Source organism: Triturus cristatus, chromosome 4_1, assembly GCF_964204655.1.
Source record: "Triturus cristatus chromosome 4_1, aTriCri1.1, whole genome shotgun sequence".
Taxonomy (NCBI): domain Eukaryota; kingdom Metazoa; phylum Chordata; class Amphibia; order Caudata; family Salamandridae; genus Triturus; species Triturus cristatus.
In genome coordinates, this window is record NC_140585.1 from 173,149,360 (window position 1) to 173,174,315 (window position 24,956).

Below are 24,956 nucleotides of genomic sequence, written 5' to 3' on the forward strand. Positions count from 1 at the left end.
GATCTGGCCAATCCTGCTTGCATTGAAAGCCTTTCTACCCTCCATCAAGGGATTCTAGTGCAGCTATTCACAGACAACACCACCGCCAAGGGGTACTGCAACAACCAGGCAAGGGTATGGAATGGATCCTTTGTCAAGAGGCCCTGCACCTCTGGATCTGGGTGGAACCTCAGTGCATATCCCTGATGGTTCAACACCTGGCAGGCCTCTGAACGCCAGGAAGGATGAAATCAACTGAAGATGCTTAGCGGATCCCAAATGGCATCTCCAACCGGAGTTGGTGCAAGGGAGAGTCTTGGTTATTTCTCTTCGCAACCGCAAAGAATGTGCAATGTCAGAATTTCTGAGACTGGAGTTTCCAAGACGGCTCTCGCTCGGAGACGTCGTTCATATTTAATGGAGCTCAGGCCTCCAGTACACTTTTCCACCCATTCCACTCCTGCTCAGAGTTCTCCAGACAATCAGGAATGACCGAGCCCAAGCCATCCTTGTGGCTCGGGACTGGGTTCAGAGAGTTTGGTATTCCGATCTGTTGAGCATGGTCATCGGTCCTCCGATCAGACTGCTTCTTCGGCAGGATATTCTGTTACAGCAGCAGGGTAGGGATCTTCACCCAAACCTGTCAGCGCTCCTCCTTCATGTGTGAAGATTGAGTGGCAAAAGTTGATAGCTTTCGACCTTCTGTCCAAACTCTGCAATGTTATCTTGGCAGTCAGGCATCCCTCCACCAAGACGGTAGACGCCTGCTGCTGGGGCAAGTTTGTGACATAGTGGGCAGAAACGCAAGTTGACCCTCTTTCTGCTCCCCTTTCTCAGGTCCTTCTGTTTATTCTTACCCTTGCCCAGCAGGGCTCTGCTTTGGTCACCTTAGAGGGCTGTTTTTCTGTTATCTCAGCCTTTCGGCAGTTGCCAGATCAACTATACCTGTTCAAATCCCCTGCTGTAAATAGGGCTATGAAAGGTCTCCAACATATGTTTCCAACTTCACCCTGTATCCTGCCTCAGAGGGATCTCAACCTACTACTTACATGTTTGATGTGCGCTCCCTTTCATCCATTATGTAACTGTCCTCTCAGGCTCCTTACCAACAATTTGGCCTTTCTAGTGGCAATTGCATCTGCCCAGAGGGTCATTGAGCTTCAGGCTTTGTCATCTAAGCCACCACACCAAAAATCCAAGCTGGTTCTTCGCATTAGAGCATCATTTCTGCTAAAAGTTGGCACTTCTTTCAAGTAGGCTAGTTCATCACCCTGCCTACTTTTTATACTCTGCCATATCCCTCTATGAAAGGACCAAAAAAGTATTGTTGTTCTACCTTGACCGCACAAAAGATTTATGGTTGGACAATCAACTATTCGTGGGGTATGTCGGAGCCAAGAAGGGAAAGGCTATGCAGAAACGGATCATCTCTCGATGGATCTGTATTCAAACCTGCTACTCACTGGCCAAGAGGTAACCTGCTGAGGGTTTGAATGCTCATTCCACCAGAGCTGGAGGCTGAGACTACTGCGTTAGCCTGCAGAGATCCGGTCCTGGATAGCGGCCAGGCAGCAACATGGGCTTCCCTGCATATGTTCACCAAGCACTACTGCCTGGACAGTCAAGTCTGGCAGGAATGGCACTTTGCCTGTTCGGTCCTGCAGGACTTTCTAGTGTGAATTTGTTCCGCAGACCCACCTCCAGTGAGGTATTTATTGGGTATCTATTCTAAGGTTAGGAATCTTGAGCTAGGAGTCTCTATCAGATGAACAAGTAACTTGCCTTCGGTAACGCCATATTAGTTAGAGACTCTATCTAACTACAGATTCCTTACCAACCCACCCGTCCTCCCCGCTCTACGAACACATTTCTAGGGTGAAGGATGTTCCCCTTCGGGGTCCTAGTCTACCACACCAGTGGACAGTGTTCTTTGTGGCTCTGCCCTCCTAGCATGGAAAGTTGCCAAAATAAACTGATGTCAGTACACTGGGGTGACACTTATAGAGGCACTGTGCACGTCACTTCCAGCGCAGACAACGCCCATGACGCCACACGGAGCCAAACGATGTGGCCCAACAGTGCACAGTGGTACTGCTCACAAAACAATTACGGAGCCAGTCTGATGCCTGGGGATAATTCTAAGGTAAGGAATCTGCAGCTATATAGAGTCTCTACAAGATAAGGCTTTACCAAAGGTAAGTAACTTGTTCGTATAGAGCTATGGTAGGTAATTGGGGTGGGGCCTATTGTTCAGAGGGGGAATACTCTTTGTCACATACCCGTGGACATGCGACATGCAACAAGCACTAAGGAATTGATAGACTCTGCCTCGCGGAGCTGTCCGAAAACATGTAGACTTATAGACTCATGCCATTGAGAAAGACAGGACTCTGATGTACATAAAAAAAAGGAAATGCGCTATATTCTGTGCTACTGTGATGTTGAAATATATCCCATGGTGCAATGGCATCAAGTGAAATAACGAAACATGCAGGGAAAGGGGTTGATAACCAATATATGGTGATTACACCCGCTCCCGTAATTAAGAGTAACTTGCGGGAAAGAAATCCTACCACATGAGCTCATTAAGCAAGCGCAAGAGACTGCTCGTGCTGCTGTTTATGTTCTGTTGCATTAAGCACTAGTTTCTTGGAGCAAAACACAACCTTACATCCATTTTGGATGCAAGGGAGTGTATTTGCGCAAAGTAAGTAGTGCTCAATACAGAATTGCTCTTCTCGCATATTTCTGCATAATCTCACCGAATGTTTGGGTACATCCATGTGATAACATTACACAGAATTGTGAGAGTTACGTCCGCTCCCATCACTGAATCACCAACAAGTTCATTGACACTTCAGAAGAGGCTGCATCCTCACATAAAATATGGAATTGCAACCTATAGACTGGGTCCCCACAGTAGAAAGGAATGTGTTGGTGGTGGAGAAGGCCGACAGGGTTTTTTGCTAAATATGCTATATGCTATGGCAGGGACGTCTTAAGGATTTTGAGGACCCCGGGCAAAACCTAATTTGAGGTCCCCTGCTCGGGGCCCAATTTTAGCTCATTCCAGCCATGTTAGAAATTGGGTTTCTGGTTGGCAGAGTTATGAATTCTGTCCAAACAGGAACCAAAATCCTAGTCAGGGTAAGTCAGAAGCACACTATAAATTAATCTGTGCCTACCCTTTGGTAGCTTGGCACAGAGCAGGTAGGCTTAACTTAAGAGACAATGTGTAAAGTATGTGTGCAACACTTCAAACAGTCACACAGTGAAAACACCACAAAATGCTCCACACCAGTTTAGAAAAGTAGATTATGATTTCATGAATAAAAAACCAAAATGACAAAAATCCAATTTGTAGAAGTCAAGATAGGTATTTTTAAAGATTAAAAGTGTCAATAGTGCTTAGAAGCAATATGCACCTATGGGGGTTATCTGGTCGCGCTGGACTGGGGCAAAAATCAAGAGTTCAGGCCGGCCGTGATGGAGCACGGGCCAGGCACTGGAGCCACGCAAGGCCCGCTGAACAAAATACCTTGATCCTATTCGCAACAGTGAGATGTGGGGTGCAGCTGAGCGATGCGTCAGTGTCGATCCTGCAGTCGAGGTGATGCAGCAATTGTCTCCATGCAATGATGGTGATGCGCCTGTTCTGAAGACGATGACTGAAGTCGAGATGTGTTGGTTCGAAAGCCGATGCGCCATTTTTCTCCACGCAGTCAAGGGAATGCATCGATCTTCTCTCACTGCAGTGCCAGCAATGCAGTGGTTATGATGCATCGGTTCTGGAGGGAATGTGCTGGTTCTGAGTGCAATGCGCCGGTATTGATCCCGCAACAGCAGTGATACTTTGATTCTGCTTCACGCAGCAAGGGATGCATCGGTTTCACTGGAGAAAGCACCTGGATCCACATTCAAAGAACCTGACATTGGGGGCAGGAAGTGAGGCTTTGATATTCCTAAGCCTCAAAACAGGAGGCAAGCTAGCATGACCTTGGAGACCACTCTGAGTTCAAGCAAGAGTTATATTCTTCCTAAGCAGGGGCAGAGGGTAGCAGGCAGCAGGGAAGCGCAGCAGAAAAGCAGTTCTTCCAGAACAGCAGTTCAGCAGAGTGGCAGTCCTTGTAGCAGCACAGCAGTCCTTCTTACTGGCAGAGTTTCTTTACAGGTCTAGAAGTGTCCCATTTCGTGGGGTCAGAGACCCAGAAAGTATACCCTGCTGTGCCTTTGAAGTGGAGGTGACTTCAAAGAGGAGGTTTGAAGTGCACAGAAATCCTCCCTTCTCAGCCCTGGCTCCAAACTCACTTCAAGATGGTAATCAAACATTGTGGGGGGACAGGATACTGCCCATTCAGGTGTAAGTGTCAGCTCCTTCCTCCAATCCTTCCCAGGATGAGCCATCATGATGCAGATGGGCACTCAGTCACACCTACCCTACCTTTGTATGTGGCTGTCTAGAGGGAATGCACAAAGTCCAGCTGTCTCCCACCCCAGACATGTATTGAAGACAGGCTGCAGACATGCAGAGCTTTAAGAACAGAGAAATGCCATCTTTCTAAAAGTGGCATTTCTAAAATAGTAATTTATGAGAGGGGTAGGCCTCATAGTAGTGAAAAACGAATTTAGGTGTTTTCCACTACGAAGACATGCAAAACTTAAAAGTACATGTCCTACCTTTTACTTACACTGCACCCTGAACAATGGGCTACCTAGGGCCTACCTTAGGGGTGACATATAGGTAATAATAAGGGAGTTTAAGGCTTGGCAAGGGGTTTTAAATGCCAAGTCGACATAGTAGTGTAAACTGCCCATAAAGGCTCTGCTGTGGCAGTCCTGAGACATGTTTAAAGGGCTGCTTGTGTGGGTGGCACAATCAGTTCTGCAGGCCCACTAGTAGCATTTAATTTATAGGCCCTGGCCAAAAGTAGTGCACTCTACTAGGGACTTACAAATAAATTAAATATACCAATAGTGGATAAGTTAACTAAACCAGGTTTAGGGAAGAACTGCATGCACTGGTCAGCAGTAGTAAAGTTTCAACAGAAAGAATACAACAAACAGTGGAGGTAAGCAGGCAAAAAGTTCGGGAAGACCACCCTAAGGCTGTCATGTCAAACACACACCCTCAGCAACTATGGTGTGATCATTGACAACATTCTTTGTTGGCCCTCAAACCTTCAAGGGAACCCCAGTGCTTCAGGGGTCCTCCGTTCAGTGCAAAGCTTTTGAATATTTTTGAGATATTGGAGACCTTGGAGTTTCTGTCCCTATTATACAGGGGCCCTATATTTTATGCATTGTGTCACTGTCTGTAACTGTCCTGAAAGCATAATGATGGGGGCCCTAGAAAGGTGGAGGCCCTGAGCCAGAGCCCACTTTGCCTATGCCTTAAAACATTTCTGTACTCTGGGCGCATGAAGGTGGGGCATTTATTTTGGCTACAGCGGGCTAGTCCAATAGAAAAATATGAACTTTGTTGTGAAAGATTTAACGACTAATATTTCCATAACTAAGAACCTTTGTTTAATTTCTCAGTCCCTTAGTGACCTTCTCAGGTCAGACCAGGCTAATCAAGAAAGATAGACGAGGTCAGATGACCTTGACTTGTCATCAGTAAGAGGTGCAGTGGGTCTTCCACTTCAAGAAGCAATCTAGGAAGACTATTACATTGAAATAAAAGACATAAAAAGCTGAAAAAATCTAAATGGGATAGCTCTTAGAATCCTGTTCCCTATTCTTCCTGCCTTTGCCTTGATGACCTCTGCCACGAGGGGAAGCACGAGCTACACCTAGTGAAGCCTATCTGTTTCTGTACCGTTCATATTAATAGAACATGAAATAATACAATACTTCTATGCCACCTGGTTACCAATGATAACAATGCTGACCATGAATATATGTCACTGAAGTGAGACTTTTGGATCGAATTCTGAATTCTAGAAAACTGGGGCACATAATCTCATCTTTCACACAACCCAGGGCATCAAGCAAAGTTGCTGTCCTGTGTTGTGTGAGGAGGAGACAGCAGAAATGTGACCTCTACTAAGATATAGAGCATTTTGTTTCCTCCTAGAACTGGTGCACTGTGCGTGGCCAAGGGCTACTGCCGGCATCCTTGCTCCATGGTAAAAGGGGGCCTGCATTACAGGCAAGATTATTTTTGTGCAGGAAGGGTTATCTTCCTGCACAAAACAATCTTTATAGGCACTTTTGTCTCTCTATGTGTGCTGCGTAATTCAGCGCACGTAAGAAGAGGAAATAACAAGGAAAAATAAAGATCTTTCTCAATGTTACACCTAAATTGTGAAGGAGTAGCATTTTGAGACATTCCCAAGTTTAGAAGTCTTTGTAAATCTGAGAATACACCAAAATCTATGGGTGGCTGCATGGGAACATCCATGCTCTACACATTGAACGCTTTCCAAGTTAAAATGTAACTCAATGGAGTGCAAGCAGCAGTTTTGAGATACATTTCTTTACAAACCACGCAAGGCCATGTAAATCAGGCCTGGTGTGGCTTTGTAAATAATACTGAAGCCTTTGCATTGTGCTTGCTTTGACATGAGTGACGCAAAGACAATGCAAAGGCGTCATAAATATGGGCCCAGATCCATTTAATGTGATGTGAGTTACTTTGTAGTTTTTTCTGTCATAATTCTAATTTTTTATTCCATTTTAGGGTTTCCAACAAGGCTTGGAGTCCTTGCTGTTCATTCTCCTGCTGATACTCTCAGTACTAGAGTTCTGCATCGCGTTTTCCACCTCAGTCTTTGGATGCAAGTCTGTCTGTTACTCTGGCAACACAGCGGAAAGTCAGGTAACATGGCCCTTTTATTATACAATCTCCTCTTTCTAAATATTCATTATTATTTTTTTATTTTCCCATATAAAAATGTCCAAAAGAAAACCTGTTTTTTTCTAAGAGAATACTATTGTCTCCAAAGTAATTTCTTTTGAATGTTAAAAAGATTTGAATAACTCAGTTTTGCTATATGTGGTGTCTTTTAGTGGTTGAGTGAAAGCAGTGAGAGCAGGATATATATGAGGCAAAGACTGAAAGAGCCAGGTCTTCAGTTTTGGTTGAAGGGTTAGTAGTCGTAGACACTTGTGTGGTTTTTGGACAGTATTAGAGAGATTAGGTTTATGGTCTAAGTCTCCTCAGCCGCTCATTCTAAAATAGCAACATTTTGTAGTGCTAAGAAGTTGGTCTGATGATGATATCGCGGGAAGAAGGAATTTAGGGTTCTAAGTGTGGAGCAAGAAAAGATGGCCCTATGGCTCAGACACAAGTACTTTAAAAACTGTCTGGTAAACCGTGAGCAGGTGAGGTTTGGAAATCATAGGTGTTATGTGCCGTTATCTGCATTCATTTACTACCAGCTGGGGTTGAGCAGGGATTGGGCAGTCCTTTTACCTCAAACTGTTGTCCAGCAGACACTTACTTTAACCGGGTTTACAGGGTGTGGAATTACTCCAGGTAAAATCAGGTCATGTGTTACTCAACCCAGTAATTATGCTGCAACTGGGAGTATGAGTATCTAGGCGACAACCACATAGACAGCGAAGGAGGAAGGAGTGTGTTTTCCATCAGCACATATCCCTCATTGACATCAGGGAGGTGGAAGTTATACAGTTCTACACACTGAAGAGGGAGTCCATCATGGAATTGATGGAGAATATAGCACAAGTTTCCAGTCAGCAACTGCAAGGACCAGTGCCAACCCAGCACACGTAAAATCTATTTCTATCCTACACATGTTGCCCTCAGGGTCCTACCAAATCACAGCGGCCAGATTGGCTGGCATTTTACACAGAGAATTTTCGCCCATCTATATTGGATGCCATCATAAAACTCACACCCTAGTACCTTCTCTTCCCCAAAACTATACATCAAATGGTTAAAGCAAGGCTTCTGCACCATTGCTGGATTTCCTTTTGTGCTTGGTGCCATAGATTGCACACATGCCCAATCTGTGCACCCTGCTGCAACATCGCACCTGTTCATAAACCTCAAAAATAACTACTCCATAATTGTCCAGGCGACAGTGGGCCATCAGGGAATGTTCATCAATGTCCTTGCAAAAGTTCCCAGATGTGCACATGATGCATACATCTTCTGCCACAGTACCATCGATGAGCGGTTTCAGACTGGCGTACTCATTGGTAAAGTAAACAGAAATATACATTGTACAAACTAAGATATTGTAAGGTATGACTTAATAGCCATCTCTGTCTTTGTGTCTGGATCTTATACAAATATTGTTAAACTAAGCATATGTGTCACACATGGCAGTACATCTGTAGGCTGATCAAAATATCAGGAGCACAAATGGGAGAATAACATCAAAGTTCAACAAATGTCATGCACAGAAAGTGCAGCATCAAATTTTAGTTACATTTTTCCCTAGGGTTAGACATCATAAGTTAGGGCCATATAGTAAGGCAACCTTTCACCTACTTTCATCCTACCTTTCTCTATATAATGGTTTCGGCACTGACCTCTTGTCTAGTTATGAGTTGAATAAATGCTGTGTGGTTTTCTCTGAAAACTTCCCTCATTTTTTATGCGTGAGGATTCTAAGTATCATATCTTAATCCCCTGCGCACTCTGTATAATAACTCTGTACAAAAGTCACTGCCGTTGTCATCCTTGGACGACAGGCCTGCTGTGCACAGTTGGAATTATTGATTCAGTCAATTTGCATAATTGCAACCATAACATATTGATCAAGGTAGAACCCCTGTGGGCACCTTTTTGGTATAGAAGACGTACACCAACACTTACAGTGGAGACACTTCCATGCTGACACTGGGTCCTGCATGCTGAATTATCAACATGCAGCGTTTTGACATCCCTCCCGGGGTGTCCTACTTGAGACCAAGATGGGGTCCTTCATTCTCTCCCACCCGGTAATGAGGTTGGCTTCTTTCTAGGGGATTCTTGGCTTCTACACTGACATACATACTTCTACATCTACATACATCTATTTACATTTAGATAGGGTCCGCATTAGCAGGAATACGCAAAGATTACTGTACTTTATAAGCCTGCAGATATTCATTGCTTTAGCGCCATGGTAGAAATCTACCTACCATTTACTCTTGTGGTGCTTGTAATCTTATATCTTTGCTTCTGTCTATTGATTGCCTCACGACATATGTTTTACACCAGAATGATGCTGGTTCAATAAATACTTATTGAAACGCCCCATCGTACATTCTTTGTATATCTCTGAGCATAAGTGAGCACGAGTGACTGAGCGAAAAGCACTGTACTGTTTCCTCGATCCTTGAGGGGTCAGGGTTGTCATGTTCAGTAGCTGCCAGAAACTATTGGCTCCTTGGTAAGTTGGCAGGCTAAAGGTGGCACTGTGAGCTAGCTGGTCTCCAGGCCAACATATCCTGCGGGGTGTCCGGAATTAGTCTTGACACCAAGCCCTTGGTTTATGTTGTCCAACAAACGTGCAGATCCTGAGTATTCTTAGGAACTACACAACACCAGTAACATATGTGATACCAAAATGTAGCTTTGTATCCGGTATCACCAGATCTCTTGATCAGGCTGAGCCGTATCCACAACAACCTTGTAATCAGAGGCCACAGTATTGTTTCATTCAACAATTATTTTTTGGATTCTACAGTCAAAATTAATTACAGCTGGTATCACAGTTTAACAAATGTAAGTTGTTTTTATTGGTCAATATGTTTTTACTAAAGTTGACATTAACCTTCATTAGCGCTCTGCTGCTTGACAGCTATGACCCTAATTTGCTTAACTCCTACATCAGAGTGAAGTGGTTCACTGTATTTACTTTTGAGTAAAAAAAGTGTTTAATGCTGGAAAAGTGCCCATTTCTCAGCATCAAAAATTCTTTGCATGCCGTAGTATCGCTTTGCATCAAGAGAGCATTACTGGGCTGTTTGTGTCGGCAGATCAGCTTAAACACCCAATGGTTTTGAAGCAAAGTCCAATCTACCTTGATGGAATTGGATACATCATGATATATTTGAATGACCAAATACCTAAACATTGCCACCTCTCACTGAAGTGCAACATCAGTGAACACTCAGATTGTAATTCATTGGATGTTCAGATATGGAGCAAGCAAGATGTAGTCTTGTGGACTTGTAGGTCTGACAGTTTGCCAAATCTAAGTATTTGAATAATAAATAAATGAATACCCCAGTATTTGTAAAGTGTGAACTAATCAACCCTAAGGGTCTCAAGGCGCTGGGAGCCATCAGGTAAATTAAGAGAACTAATGTCCAGAGTCACATGGTGCTGGGCTGTGGTGCCACCGGAGCTGGGGATCGCACCATGAGCTCCATGCTCCGGTGTCAGCTGCCCCGGCCTCTGCGCCAAGACGCTCCCACTGCATCCCTTTTATATTTGAGTGCATCTGTAACATAAAAGAGCATATTCAGCATACAAATACATTGAATGCATATAACCATCAAGCCTTATCATTCTACTGCTCCCCTTCCTGTGCATTAGCATATTCAATAGCTTCATCTCTAATCCAAAGAAGAGAAGGAAAAGGTTACATCTCTGATGAATTCCTCTCCACCGTGCCCAGGAGTCAGTCTGTTCACTTCTCAAGTGGGCTGTTTGTTCAGTACATCATAGCAAAATTAATCTGACTATCTTCATACTGTAGCAAATGTCCCTTTTCTGGACACTATTTTAGCAGATATTAGAACTCTATGTTCTTTAACCCTGCTAAATAGGAGTACTCCTCGAAATCCGACAGATATCCCTAGACTCTGCCAAGATGCTGTGCGCTCCTCTGTGGCCGTATATATGGCTGGGGAGACAAAAATGGAAAGTTGCAGCACAACTTGGATCTCGTACCTCAGGGCCAACAGAATCATCCCTGAAATCCAGGAGGCCGCTGATATTCACCACCACACCTCTGGGGCCATTGCACAGGCCTTTGCGGTTACCATGCTCAGCTATACTCTGCTCGCCCCTCTGAGGATACACTGGCAGCTCTGCTGGGATGTGCGGATGTCCAACTCTCCTGCCTCACGCAGGCGGAGACGATGGATCTGGACCTCCCCTTTACCTCAGAGGAGATACAGGGGGCCATCTCTTTGCTGAATCCAGGGAAGATGCCCGGGCCGGACAACTTCCAACAGGAGTACTACACGGCCTGCAAAGACTTGTTGGTGCCCCAACTGGTAGAGCTCTTCGAGCATGTCGGCGAGGTGGGCTCCTTTACCCCAAGACCGACGTGGCCACTGTTGTTGTAATTCTGAAGACCCAACCACCCTCTGCCTCCTGTGCGGAGTACCGTCCGATTTCTTTAACTAATACTGAAATGAGGATCTTCGCCACAGCCCTGGCCCAGCATCTCCATCCCCTCTTGCACAAGTTGGTCCATTCGGACCAGTGCAGCTTCATGCCAGCCCGTGGTACCAGGCACTGCATACGGCGCCTCCTCCTTGTCCTGGCCCACCGCCATTGCCTAACACTGTATCTTGCCCTCCTTCTTATAGACTTCGAGAAGGCTTTTGACACGGTGGACTGGCGATACTTAGAGGACGTCTTTCTGCCGATGGGCTTCGGTCCCTACTTCCGCCGTGTTGTCCGTGTTCTGTATTCCAGTTTCAAAGCCAGGGTCCTTATCAATGGTGCTATCTCAGAGGAGTTCCCAATCCGGAGAGGTACGCACCAGGGGTGTCCCCTCTCACCCCTCTTATTTGCACTGGCAATGGAACCCCTGGCTTGCCTCATGCGAAGCGACTCCCAAATCCGGGGTTGGTCCTGGCGTAGAAGTAGACCTCACCAAGGCCTACCGGTGCTAGGGGTTCACCCTTCTTAGAGCACTAGTCCTCAGACAAACAAGTAGAGATTGGCACGGAAGCTGTAATATCAAAGCAACAGTTTATTAAACCTCATGAGTGGAACTACATATATACTAAAACCCTCAGGCAGTGTATGAGGTAGTACAAGGAGTACAGAAACTGTGGGTCTGTTATACCCACACAAGAGCTCAAAAGAAGGTGGTACAAGTACCGGACCAGCCAAGGGGGAAATTGTAGTATGCCTTATTTCCGCAGATAAAATATGTATTATGCGATGATGTAAAACTGCTGTTATTTACTCCAGTAATATTTAAAACCAAAGTACAATCACTTTTCCCTATGGGAATTCTGCCAACACTGTTCACACACAAGTCTGCACGAGCCCTAGTAACAGCTATAACAAATGGTCCATCACCCTTAGCAGTTCGAGTATTCAGGAAAACATAGTGTGTAGAGGAATTTCCTCTGCGATACTCATCCATCTCCCATACAGTTCCTTTAGCCTGCGGATCTCCTTCCTCATCAGGATAGCACACTTTATTTAGCTGGTAGTTCAGGTTTCCCACACCAAAATCAGTGATATTAGCAATATGGGTAGCCCAGAGCAGTGCAAACCAGGCCCTACAAGAACCATTGTGTGAAAACGGAAGAGGAATGAAAGGTGCTCCTCCCTTTTTCTGATGAGCAGGCATCATTCCACACACCCAACAGTCAGTGATGTTCGTAGCATTATGTGTGGTGTAACATCTGGATGAATGTGTTGTTGAGATAAGACTGTCTGTGCTTCCGCTCATGATAAAGGAGAGTAAAGTAATGGTGCTCAATAGGTGCTGGAGTAGTGGCAGTCAGTATTCGTCGAGCAGGAGTCACTTCCTCTACAACCCAAGTTATTACTACCATAATGATCACACTGACAGCAAACCCATCAATGCATATAGTCTTTTTGCTGCAGATTCTCACAGCAGTCGATGTCTCTTCAATAGGCATTGTTGGTTTCTTCACTGAGGGCTGAGACGGGTGTCACTAAGCAAAAGATCCCCCCTCACCATTTCAGTCTCTCACTAACCCAGGACGGTTGCTCAACCAGTCTCTTTCAGTAATGCAGTTTCTCTCCGGGGTCGCAGCTGATATCCAGATGTACCAGGGATCGTGTGGTCCGGGAAGACTTCCTCAGGTTCTTCAGGTGATGTGGCTTGGCCTCTCTCGGTGTCCAGGATCTGTCGGTGGTCGGCAAGCACAACAGGTTCCACCAGGGCGGACGGCACTTTCTTGCAGTGGGATGAGTGGACCCAGTTCTTCTGATTGGTCACTCGGACTGCAGTTCTCATCGCCAGGAGGACTTGTTCAGGACTGTGCCATCTGGGCTCCAGGCTATTCATCCTCTGGAAGACCTTGACCATTACTTGGTCACCGGGCTAAAGATCATGACAATCACCTTGCGACCTGTCAGGACGAGCTTCTCGAACCTGTTGATGAATAGAAAGCAAGCTGTCAGTCAACTGTGCTAGGTAGTCACTCGTCAAAACACAAGGTACATCAGGTATGGGGCGTGGCATAGGAATCCCCCAAATATTCTTAGGCCTTCCAAATACCACCTCATACGTTGTAAGGCCAGATCGTGTATGTGGCACTGATCTAATAGACAGCAATGCCAAGGGTAGTGCATCAGGCCATTTCAGAGTTGTGGAAGTCTGGATTTTAGCCAACTTAAGTTTGAGGGTAGAGTTGTATCGGTCCACTAGCCCTGCTGATTGTGGGTGGAAGGCAGCATGAAACTTCTGCTTAAGTTCCAATCCTTTCAAGACATACTCAACAACTTGCCCAATGAAATGGGGTCCGTTGTCACTCCACAACAGTTTGCAAACACCGAATCTAGGGAAGAACTCCTTTAGAAGCACCTTCGCTGTAGTAAGAGCTGTATTATCAGCTGTATTATCTTTCGTAGGGTATGCCTCTATCCACTTACTGAAGGCACATATCACTACTAGATCATATTCTAGATTATTACAGCGTTCAAGCTGGATGTAATCCATTTGCAGAACCTCAAAAGGTGCAGTTGGTGTAGCAAACCCTCCTGTTGGAGTTTGAGTCCCTTTTCCAGGATTGTACTGGAGATAAATTAAGCAGGAATGCACTATCTTTTTAGCTGTACCAGCAATTTCTTGATGCTCCCAAACTTGTGTAAGCAAATTCGCTATTGAGGATGCTCCAACATGTGCCGGCCCATGTGCCATGTGAATCATAGGATGTAAATAGGCTGTGGGCAATCTCCACTTAGTCATGTCTTCATTTCTCCAACAGCCCTCATCATCCAATGTTCCCTCCTTAGACCATTGCCAACGTTCAGCCTGTGACTTCACCACGTACATAGATGTGGTGCTTCACTGCATTGCAGTTTCGCGGGCTATGCGATCTGCAAAGGCATTACCCTGTCCTATTTTATCAGTCACTTTCTTGTGTGCGCTACACTTAACAATCGCTATTTTCTTTGGATATGTCAAGGCAGTCAGAAGATTATGCACTAATTCTCCATGGACTATTTGCGTCCCATGTGATGTAAGAAAGTCTCTCTCCTTCCAGAGTAACCCAAAATCGTGAGCCACTCCAAAGGCATAGCAGCTATCTGTATAGATGTTAACAGACAAGTCAGTACTAAGTTCACACGCCCTCGTCAATGCTATTAGCTTAGCTGCCTGAGCTGACTTCTGGGGAATGCGAGCTGTCTCAACTACCATCTGAAGCGTTGTGATTGCATATGCAGCAGATGTCGTGCTATCTGGTAATCTCAAACAAGACCCATCAACCCATAATTCTCCATCAACATTTGAGAGGGGCGTATCTTGCAGGTCAACACGACCCTTTGTCTGTTCCTCAGTAAGGTATATACATTCATGAGACTCTTGTGACTGGGATTTAGTAGCTGGATATGGCAATAGAGTAGCCGGATTAAGGGTTGAACATCTTTTCAAAGTGATATGAGGGGCCAAAAGTGTCAATTCATATCCTGTCAAACGAGCACTAGTTAAATGCTGCATTTTGGTTTGGTTCAAAAGGGCATCAACTGCATGGGGTACTAACACAAGCAATCTATGTGACAAAACTATCCCTTCACTCTGACGTATGGACACAGCTGCCGCTGCAACAGAATGAAAACACCCAGCCAACGCACGAGCGACTGGATCGAGGACAGCTGAAAAATATGCACAAGAATGCTGCTTATCACCATGTGTCTGTACTAAAACTTAGTGTAGTCTGGAGTACCTAATACTGGTGCAGAACATAGAGCTTGAAGCAACTGTTGGAAAGCATTATGACATTTATTTAACATGTTTTATATAGCACTGGCTGGACCCGGGGGTATCAGAGCGCTTTATATGAGTACTCATTGCAGTATAGAAAAATTTACAATGAGGTAGTATTCAGAACCCAATACAGAACGGTAGAAAGCAATTTAAATATTACACAATCTAAACAAACAAGTTTCCAAAGTATTACAAATAATCAAGAGAGATTAGGCTAGTGAGAGAGGGAGAGGATGTAAAAGAGGGGGAAGGGTATGGGAATGGGGGGAGGCAAGGGAGGGGGATAGTTAAGGCGATATTAGACAGCTATACATAGTAAATTAATTGAATGTAACAGGATTACAATGAGGTAGTATTCAAAATCCAACATGAAGGTCAAAACAGCTCTAGTTTTACACCATCACATTACATGAGTTACAAAGGGTTGCCGCAAGTCCTGAGAGAATTAGCCTAGCGTGGGCGGGAAAGCATGAAGAAGAGGGGGAAGGGTAAGTGAATGCGGGGAGGCTGAGGGGGGAGGATTAGGTAATACCTGGAGGGACGGGCAGGTCCTATAGGAAAGGCTGGAGGGAGGAGTTAGTGGGCGAAGGAAGATGAAAGAGGGGGGAGTAGAACAATAGGAGGTAGGGGTGGGATGAGTGCCAAGGGGCGGATTTAAGGACCCCAGTATTTGTTCAGAAGGAGAAGTTTGAGGTCTTTTTTGAAGCTGGCGTAAGAGGGGTTGCAACGAAGATCTTTGGGGAGGGAGTTCCAGATGTTAGGTGCATTCCCTGAAAAGGAGCGAGATTGTGTGGATTTCTTGTTTAATAGAGGAGGGACAAGAGCGTGGGTGTTGGTGCTCCTCAGTGATCTAGAGCAGCCGGCTTTGTGAAGTTTATCTGACATTCAGTAGTCCATGGAAGGGGCATTGGAGTGTCTTTAGTCAGGTGGGCTAACAAGGGTTTAACAATATATGAGAAGCTAGTGATCCATTGCCTACAAAAAGAAGTAAGACCAATGAATGCACGAACATCTTTCTGGGTACTGGGCACAGGCTTGTCTAAAATAGCTTGAATGTGATCTGGTGTGAGTGCACGTCCCTCCTTAGACAGGAGGTGACCTAAATAGGTAACCTGCTGTCTACAATATTGCAATTTCTTCCGAGAAACCTTGTGATGGTGTGATGCAAGAAATGAAAGCAATGACAGTGTTCCTTCTTCACACTGTTCAGAGGTATCAGCTGCCAACAAGATGTCATCAACATATTGTATGAGAGCCACCCCTGTTGGCACAGGGAAAGAATCAAGCTGTCTTTTCAACGCTTGGCTGTAAATACTAGGACTTTCTGTATACCCCTGTGAAGCTCTAAAAAATCTGAAGGATCGATTATTCAAAGTGAAGCCGAACAAAAATCGGCTGTCAGGATGAATAGGGATTGAGAAGAAAGCATCCTTCAAATCAATCACAGTAAATGTAGTCGCAGTCGGAGGAACCATGGTAAGGAGTGTCATGATGTCAGAGTCTACCGGGTATTGGGGCACTAAGATCTTATCAACCTCTCGCACATCAATGATAATCCAGTAGATTTTAGTATCAGTGTCTTTCTTCAAGATGGGAAGAATAGGGCAATTGCAAATATTGTAAGGGACTTCTTCCACAACCCCCACTTCAATCAGATCTTGAACAATACGTATTAGTGCCTCTTCACCTTCTCATGAAATTTTATATTGAGGAAATCATGGCAATGAAGCGCCTTCCTTCACTTGAATATGAACTGGTGGGATAACTATTTGCCCCATATCGGTATCTGACGTAGCCCACAAAGTACTAGGGAGTGATGCCAAAGCAATATCTTCTCTAATGAGATAAGACTTCTCAACCATGAGATAGTTATCATTCAAACTAACACGCGCGCCTTCTGGGGAGCAACGTATCGTGGCTCGAAAATGCTTGAGCACATCAAGACCCACAATATTGTCCGGCGTGTGAAGGGAAAGCAAAAATGGACATGCAGTGGAGAATTTATTGACATGAAATGCAAGTGGTTGTGACAGTGGGTTAAGGGAAAATGTCCCATCAAATCCTATAGATGTGATTGTTAAACCAGACAGGGGAGCCCTAGGAACCAATTGTTTTGACAGGGCGCTACGAGTATCTCCTGTGTCAACCAAAAAACGATCAGTAGAACCCAAAACGTGTGCGTTAACATAGTGTGAGAAGTTGGCCTGGTATATGCTGTTCACTAGTTCTAGTGACCACCTTGTACCATGCCAAGCAACCCTTATGGTGTGGTTGTAAGTCAACCTTTTCGGACTAGCTGCGCTAGTGGTAGCGTAGGCTAAGCAGTCTTTGAGGCTAAACTCGTGATGCGTGTTAAGCAAGCTGTTTTACCAATAGTAACCCCCTTTTATACCAATGAAAGGACACCACACAGATATATATTCAAAATATATATGTATTTATTTCTCAAAGTAACCCCTAGTCTCTTTATGAGCACAGGAGCACAAATCGTCAAACAAGATTATCACAGAATACACAGAAGTTGCACTTTATATGGATAGGCCCTGGTGGCCACTCAAACCATATACTAAAATAGTGGTATAAGTACCACGAACAGAGAAGGGAAAAGGCCTAGGGCCTCTAGAATCGCTGGGCCTACAAGGAGCTAACTTCAGTTAGTGACCAGGAGGTCCACGGGTCGCGTGTGCAGAGCAAATAGTCACACGCGTGCTCCCATAGGTTTTAATGGGTGCGTAAAAAGTACAAAGTTACTGCAAAAAGAATCTTCCGGATGACCTAGGAACTTAAGACTTGGAACACAGGCACTAGAGATGTAATACTACACTTGGGCACAGGAGTGCCAGCTTTACCTCACCCACAGGAAGCGGGTGCATAGGCCTCGAAGTGCGTCGGGTTTCTTCTATCTGTTCCGTGGGGCCTGTAGACAAAAGTGCTGCAGGCGGTCGGTCGGGAAGAGATGCAGTGGATCCAAGAGTGGATCGGAGATGTTGAAGACCTGTAAGCAGAGGGGACAGTGTTCACAGTCACTAGCCAGTGACCAGCGTGGCACCAGGTGGGTACCAGGCGATGTCGGGTGCAAACAGGAAGAAGGTGTAGCTTGTCTCTGCAGCCACGTGGTTCCTGAAGGTCGACGACGTCCAGGAGTCGAGTCACGAGCTGTCCCACGCAGGCTCTCGCTGTCGGCGGTGTCGGCGACTTGATCGAAGCAAACAAGCCTTGGCAAAAGCAAATGTTGTAGGCAAGGAGATATGCTGATGGTTCTGACCAGCAAGGTCAGAGGAACTGCTCCTTTGGAGGGGAGCAAGGGCCAGTCTGGAGCAACCAGACCAGCGGTGTTTGTCGTAGATTTCGTCGCCAAGATGGCCACTAGCCAGCGGGCCAGTAACCGGTTAGGCGCGTCGAGTGGCAAAATGCAGAAGGGCCCCACGCAGATCGTGGAGATGCTGGAGGGCTCACCTTTGGTGCAGATGCTGCTCGAGGGTTGGGCTTCTCAGGACCCAAAGCACAACTTGGAGGGAGCCTCGGTTGTTGCACTGGTCAGCTTGTCGTAGTCGTTTCAAGATGGCTGGCTCTACGTGTCTCGGTGCCTCCACGGGTCTCCTCTTTGCAGGGACTGTGGATCGGGCGGTGAGAGGTCTGGAGGTCCAGGTCTTGTCAGTCTCTGGGCTCGGGCTCCGGCGGGAGGCGGCGGCAAAGCAGACGTTGATTCGCTGGATGGTGCTTGCGTTAGCAAGGTGGTCACTCCCTGACCACAGGGGAGATTGGCTTCAGTCCTCTGTGCGGCAGAGCGTCGAAGTTCCCGTCTTCTTCTTAGTTTTAAGTTGATTCCAGGATGTCTGAAGTCTTAGGACACAGCTCCTACCTTTAAGCGGATTCTAGGGGCCGGACTACCTGCTAGGTCCCTCCCTAAGGGTGGGACCAGGAAGGGGGGTGGTTACACCCCCAATCCTTTGTCCAGCTCGCCCCAGGCCCGGGACTGGTGTGCCCCAGGACCGGTTTGAACTGGCATATGCCCCGAGGCTCCTTGTGAGCCACAGGCATGTCTGGTTTCTTTCAAGCCCTACCTGACCAATACACAAAATCCTGTCTGGGGTGGTGCACGCACCTCCCCTGGCAGGAAACCCTTTGTCCACACCTCCCAAGCTGGAAGGACTCCCAGCAGCAGGAGGGCAGACTTGTGTCTGTGGTGGCAGCATCCATTTTGTGGAGCTGAGGCTATGTCTGATTTTACCCGGGTTTCAGGTACTGTACATGTCGTGTCCCTCTAGAAGGGTGGAATGCTAACCCCGTCGCCAGAATTGGCGAGGGGTTAGTATTCCAATTCGTATGACACCTTACTCGACATGTTTTGATAAAGCCAAACCAAAGATAGCATTTAACCGCGAGGTTCATAATGCACTTAAGAGTATATGGTATGACGATATCTGGAAACAGTAGAAGGAAGTTGTTCCGACCACTGCAGACAGGCTCAGCTCATGCCAGAGCACTATCTCACATGGAACCAAGCACTCTGCCTTCAGGATTGTTAAGGCCTGCCATAGGAGTGACTTATAGGTTACCAGGTGTCCCATTTAAGGTTAGGTATAGGTATACTACACCTAAGTAAGAGGTGGTTACACCAACTTACCCCAGCTGAGTGATCAGCCAGTTGTGTCAGATTTGTTAGGCCAAGCCTGGGGTGGCATAATACATGCTTCAGCCCCGGGCAGGCCTTGGGTACACCAATGCCCTGGGTACCTAGTGTACACTGGTACAGGGGCTGACAGGGTGATCCACTTCCAATTGGTTATGCACCTAGGGTGCATAGTTTTAATTTAGTAGAGAGAACAGCAGGCTGGGGGTCTGATTGGCAGGCCCACAGCCTCAGTATGTCAAAAACCAGTGAAGCAAAAAGCAAAAATTTGGGGTGACCATAGGATAGCAGACCCTACTCTCCTACACATAGGGACCCTTCTGATCTACTGGGACTTCAGCTGATTCCTTACCCCATCCTAGGCATGCCTATGCATAAGCAGAATCCTTCAAATCAGCAGTCGAATAATCAGACATTTGATATTGATTTCGTCTATCAAAAGTATTAGAAGGATTCTGAGTATGCTCAACAGCTTCAAACCTGGTGCGATCATCCATACCTCCCCTATGTCCTGAATTCCCCGGGCAGCTTCTTCTTTGTCCTCGACCACGCTGATACTGCTGAGTATGCAAATGTGGACATTCAACAGCCCAATGTCCAATCTCCTTACAATAAGCGCACTGATCAGAAGACAGAGTAGCTCGGGGGAAAGAGGGAGCGCCAGGGCGATACATTGCACGTCCGCCTCTGCCACCACCTCTATAGGATGGACCATAAACCTGAGCTAACATAACCTTTGTTTTTAAATCCTTAGCCTTTTTATCCTCGTTGCCCTTAGCTTCCACTTCCTGACGTTCATAATACTGAGCCACAGTCAAAAGAGAGACTGGGGAAGACGTATTCCATGAACTTTCGCTGGCCTTTAGGTGACTATTCCTGGCAACATGTTCGCAACAAATTTATCGACAAACAGATGCCTGCCCGTATCATCTGTCAATGACTGGCCACTAAAGTCGTGGAATGTCACTCTTAAAACGTGTAAAGAAATCAGAAACCAACTCATCTCCCTTTTGATTACCGGATGCTAACATAGTCCAATCTATCTTTTTAGGAGGAATGAGAGTTTTCATCTTAACTATTACAGCTTTTGGGAGGTCTAATATTTCTTGGTGCAGTTTCTGTGCGGGTTCCCTTTCTGCATCTATCCTCTCTAATTCCTTCCAAATATCTCCAAAAGCTGCATGATCATCTACTTTACGAATAGATCTCCACATATCAGGGGGTAAGATAAGCCCAAAAAACATATAAATATCAGACAAAGTCATAGTACAAGAACTAATAGCTCCATCAACTTCTTCATAAAAAGCAGCCGGATTTTTCCGCGGGTCAGGCAAAGCAGCTTTAAGTGCCATCACAACTGCTCTACTCTAAGCAGTATAGACCCAATTGTAAATAAAATATCCCTTCGTATCAGTGTAATCTTTATTGTCATCCTTGCCCACACCCTTAGGAGGGACAATCAAAGGCGCAGCTTCAAGCTTTGGTTTCCCATGAACTACAATAGCCTTACCTGTCCCGGGATTGTCATCCTGTGGCACGGGGGTCCAAACTGTTTGTTCAGCTGTAGCGGCTATCTTTTTCTGCTCTCGCAAATGGATTGCATCAGCTCGTAGTTTAACCATACGTCTAATTATGTCAGCCACCTGGGAAGGGAGAAAAGACCATCACGCAACTGTTTATGATCTTTTTTTTTTATATCAACAGGCTCTAATTCTGTGGAATTTTTCCTGAACCGCTCAATTACTGCTGCAGTAAACGTCTCTGTAAAATATAACTGCTTTGACTCCGGCCATTGCTGAACTTGCGCTATAAGTTCTGGAGCAGAAGTGTCATCACAAACTGCTTTTTACGAGCAGCAGATCTAAGAGTGGCCACACGGTCAGCCGTCATAAAAGAACAAGTCTGTCGTTTAGGGTCCGATCCTGACTTTCCCTGATCTGAGAGAGAGATGTCATCATCAGAATCAAGCTTGTGGGCAGAGGGAAAAGTATAAGGAGGGGGAGAGCGATCCAATAGAATTCAATCGTCCTGTGGTTTATTAAGTAGAGGATAAAGGGGGCGCCGGACAGGGTATTGGCCATTTACCTGTAAACGACGCTCTCTATCCTCTCTCTCTTTTATTTCCTTCATTTCATTATTTTTCATCTCCAGCGCTTTGCATAGACATTTTTGCACTGTTCGTTTTCTACTAAAGCTTGCTCTCTTCTCACTCGTTCACGCTCTTCTTTCTCCCACATTCGTACACAGTCAAACATATCTTGTCTACTTTTGCGCGTAAACACACATTGTTCCACATATTTAATTTTTCTAAAATCAAATGACCCATTTATAGGCCATCGCAACTCAGGGTCCTTGCTGGTATATTTATTCCATAGTGCACTATACATTATAGAAGAAATACAGTTTTCAATGTACATATTCCTATTTGGTGTCCCCTCGGGGTGACCCAGCTGATTCTGTTCTAGATCCATATTGGTACCTCCAGGGAAGCAACACATTCTACGAAGTGTGCTTGAAACAGGCATGCCAAGAATATTATAGCATATACAATATTATTCGCCAAGTGATACTGAATACAATGTGTGCCGTTCAAGTTTTCAAAATTTTGAGACAAATCTCCTCATTACCTGCCTATATAAATTGCAATTCATATATATCCAAACAAATCCAAGATTTGGGCCGAACAAGCAAAAAGTGTTGTATCAGACGACCTTACCAAGCAAAAGTCTCCAGCCTCCAACTGCCAAGTTCTGAATCGACCAAATGGTCTCTGCACGACGAACGCCAGAAGGGATCTCAGTCGAGGACAGGCACCACCTGGAGGGTCAAATCAGGAAAATCGGAAAAGCACATCGGCCTGCTAAGACACTGGTCTCCTCATGCAGTGATCATCCGTAGCGAGATTCCAATCCTCCGTCGACACTACTCCGTCAGGCATCTGAGTCACCGATGAGCCACACGTGGTGGGCGCCAATTTGTAGAAGTAGACCTCACCAAGGCCTACCGGTGCTAGGGGTTCGCACTTCTTTCTTTGCGCACTAGTCCTCAGACAAATAAGTAGAGATTGGCACGGAAGCTGGAATATCAAAACAACAGTTTATTAAACCTGATGAGTGGAACTACATCTATACAAAACCCTCAGGCAGTTTATGAGGTAGTACAAGGAGTACAGAAACTGTGGGTCTTTTATACCCACACAAGAGCTCAAAAGAAGGTGGTACAAGTACACACAAAAATAGCTATTCACATATATAGACATACAGAAAATGCTCAGTCAACAAAGTAGGAGGAGTAATGAAGTTGCTGAGATCAGTTGAAACAGCCTGACATTTACAGACTAAGACAGGTGCATGAGCAGCTACAGACGTTTCTGAGCATGTGCAGTGTTACAGGAGCTAAGTATAGACAGTTATTCTAGTAAAGCACAAGGGCAGGCAACAGCGAAGATGGAAGGTGCACATGGCAAGCACATGGTCAATCAAAATGGCTGCCAAAAACAAAATGGCTTCAGCTCATGCGAACAGCGATCTCTGCCAAACTTCCACACTGGGACTCCATTCATGTGGACAAAATCGCCCTCTACGCGGGCGATGTCCTGCTCTTCTTTACAGACCCAGAATGTTGTGGTCCCCAATGCCTGAAGGTGCTCCAGGCCTTTAAGAGTATCTTGGGCCTGCGACTCAACCCAGCTAAGTCTACCCTGATTCCCCTCCATCTGTCAAGGGATTACTTTGATTGGCAGTCGAGTATCCCCATCAGGAGACTATCATTTAAGTACCTTTGAATTTGGGTGGCTCTGCTCCCAGAGCTGGAATGGGTGCTTAATATTACCCCCCTGGTCACCAAAGCCATAAACGACCTCAAACATTGGCAGACTCTACCACTTAATTGCCTTGGAAGAGGGGCTCTTTTTAGAATGATGATCCTCCCCCGTTTCCTATACGTCATTCAAAATACCACCTTTCACTTCCCCGGGGGCTGGCTCCGAGAGTTTGATGGGGTGATCACATGGTTTCCTTGGGGGATAGGGAGGCCACCTATCGTGCTGGCCCGCTGCAGGATTCCACCCTTTGTTGGAGGCATCGGCATGACGAATCTCCATCTTTATTACCTAGCTACCAGACTCCTCGTCATCCATGACTGGTTCACTGGGGGGTGGTCTGACCCAGCCTATCGGACAGAACTGAGAGACCTGGACTTTCCACATATTCAAGCCTACTTATACGGGGCACCCATACCACAGACAATGCCACCAATCACCAGAGTGGTCCTGGTGGCCTGGCACTCCGCTCTGCGACACATGCGCTGGGATAAGCGACTCACTCAATATACACCTCTCTGGCAAGGCACGTGGTTGCAAGAGGCGTCGACTCTCACAGGTTTCTGACAGTGGGACCACGTTGGGATTTCTCTGCTTGGAGATGTTTGGGTGGGTAATCACATCGGGGCCTTCCTCGATCTACAGCAACGCCGTGCCCTCACTGTATATATCCCAATAGGTACATCACTACCCGAGTTTAGCCCGTTGGAGGCACAAGTCATGATGGGCAATCTGAGTAGGGGAAGGGTGTCATGGATATACCATTGCCTGGTGAACAATGGCCCAACCTCTTTGGACTCACTCTGGGCCCGCTGGGAGGAATGGCTGGGCTCCTAGAGGACGCAGACTGGTGCAATGCCCTTATGGCTCCCAAAACCCTTACGACCTCCTCCAAACTCCGCCTCATTCAAGTCTATTATCTCCACATGGCCAATCTCACTCCCGAGTGTCTTCACAGGGCTGGGCTGCACCCCTCCCTGGACTGCACACAATGCGGCCAAGCTCCGGCCAACTTCTACCATATGGTCTGGCTTTGTCCAGGCCTTGACCCATTCTGGTCCGGGTGGAATCTGAGCTCACACACACCTTGGGTTGGCAGGTTCCACACAATCCTTACGTCTTCTCCTGGGTGTATTTGATGGTTTGGACGGCTCTAGAGCGGACACACATTTTCTGGGAACGGCGGTCGCTGTGGCTAAACAAGATATTGCAGCGGCTTGGGCCCAGCCCAACCCCCATACCCTGCGAAAGTGGCTCCGGGGGTGTGGATTGGTGCGCAGCCCAGGAGTAACCCCTCTTTGAGGCATGTGGTTGTCCCGCGAAGTTCCATTGGGTTTGGGGCAAATGGCTGAACCTACTGTTTTAAATTACCACGTTGGCTCTCCCATGTAAAAGGGTGCTGCTTTCCAGC

At 46.1% G+C, this 24,956-nt stretch overlaps 1 protein-coding gene across 1 annotated transcript in view; it reads left to right on the plus strand.

The window, feature by feature from the left end:
* The window catches only part of LOC146853830 (membrane-spanning 4-domains subfamily A member 4A-like), a 227,779-nt gene that overhangs the window by 92,978 nt on the left and 109,845 nt on the right, over positions 1-24,956 (plus strand). The window contains exon 6 of the mRNA XM_085651828.1: positions 6,662-6,799. Coding sequence (XP_085507954.1) covers positions 6,662-6,799 — 138 coding nt within the window. The remainder of the gene's footprint in view (positions 1-6,661; positions 6,800-24,956) is intronic.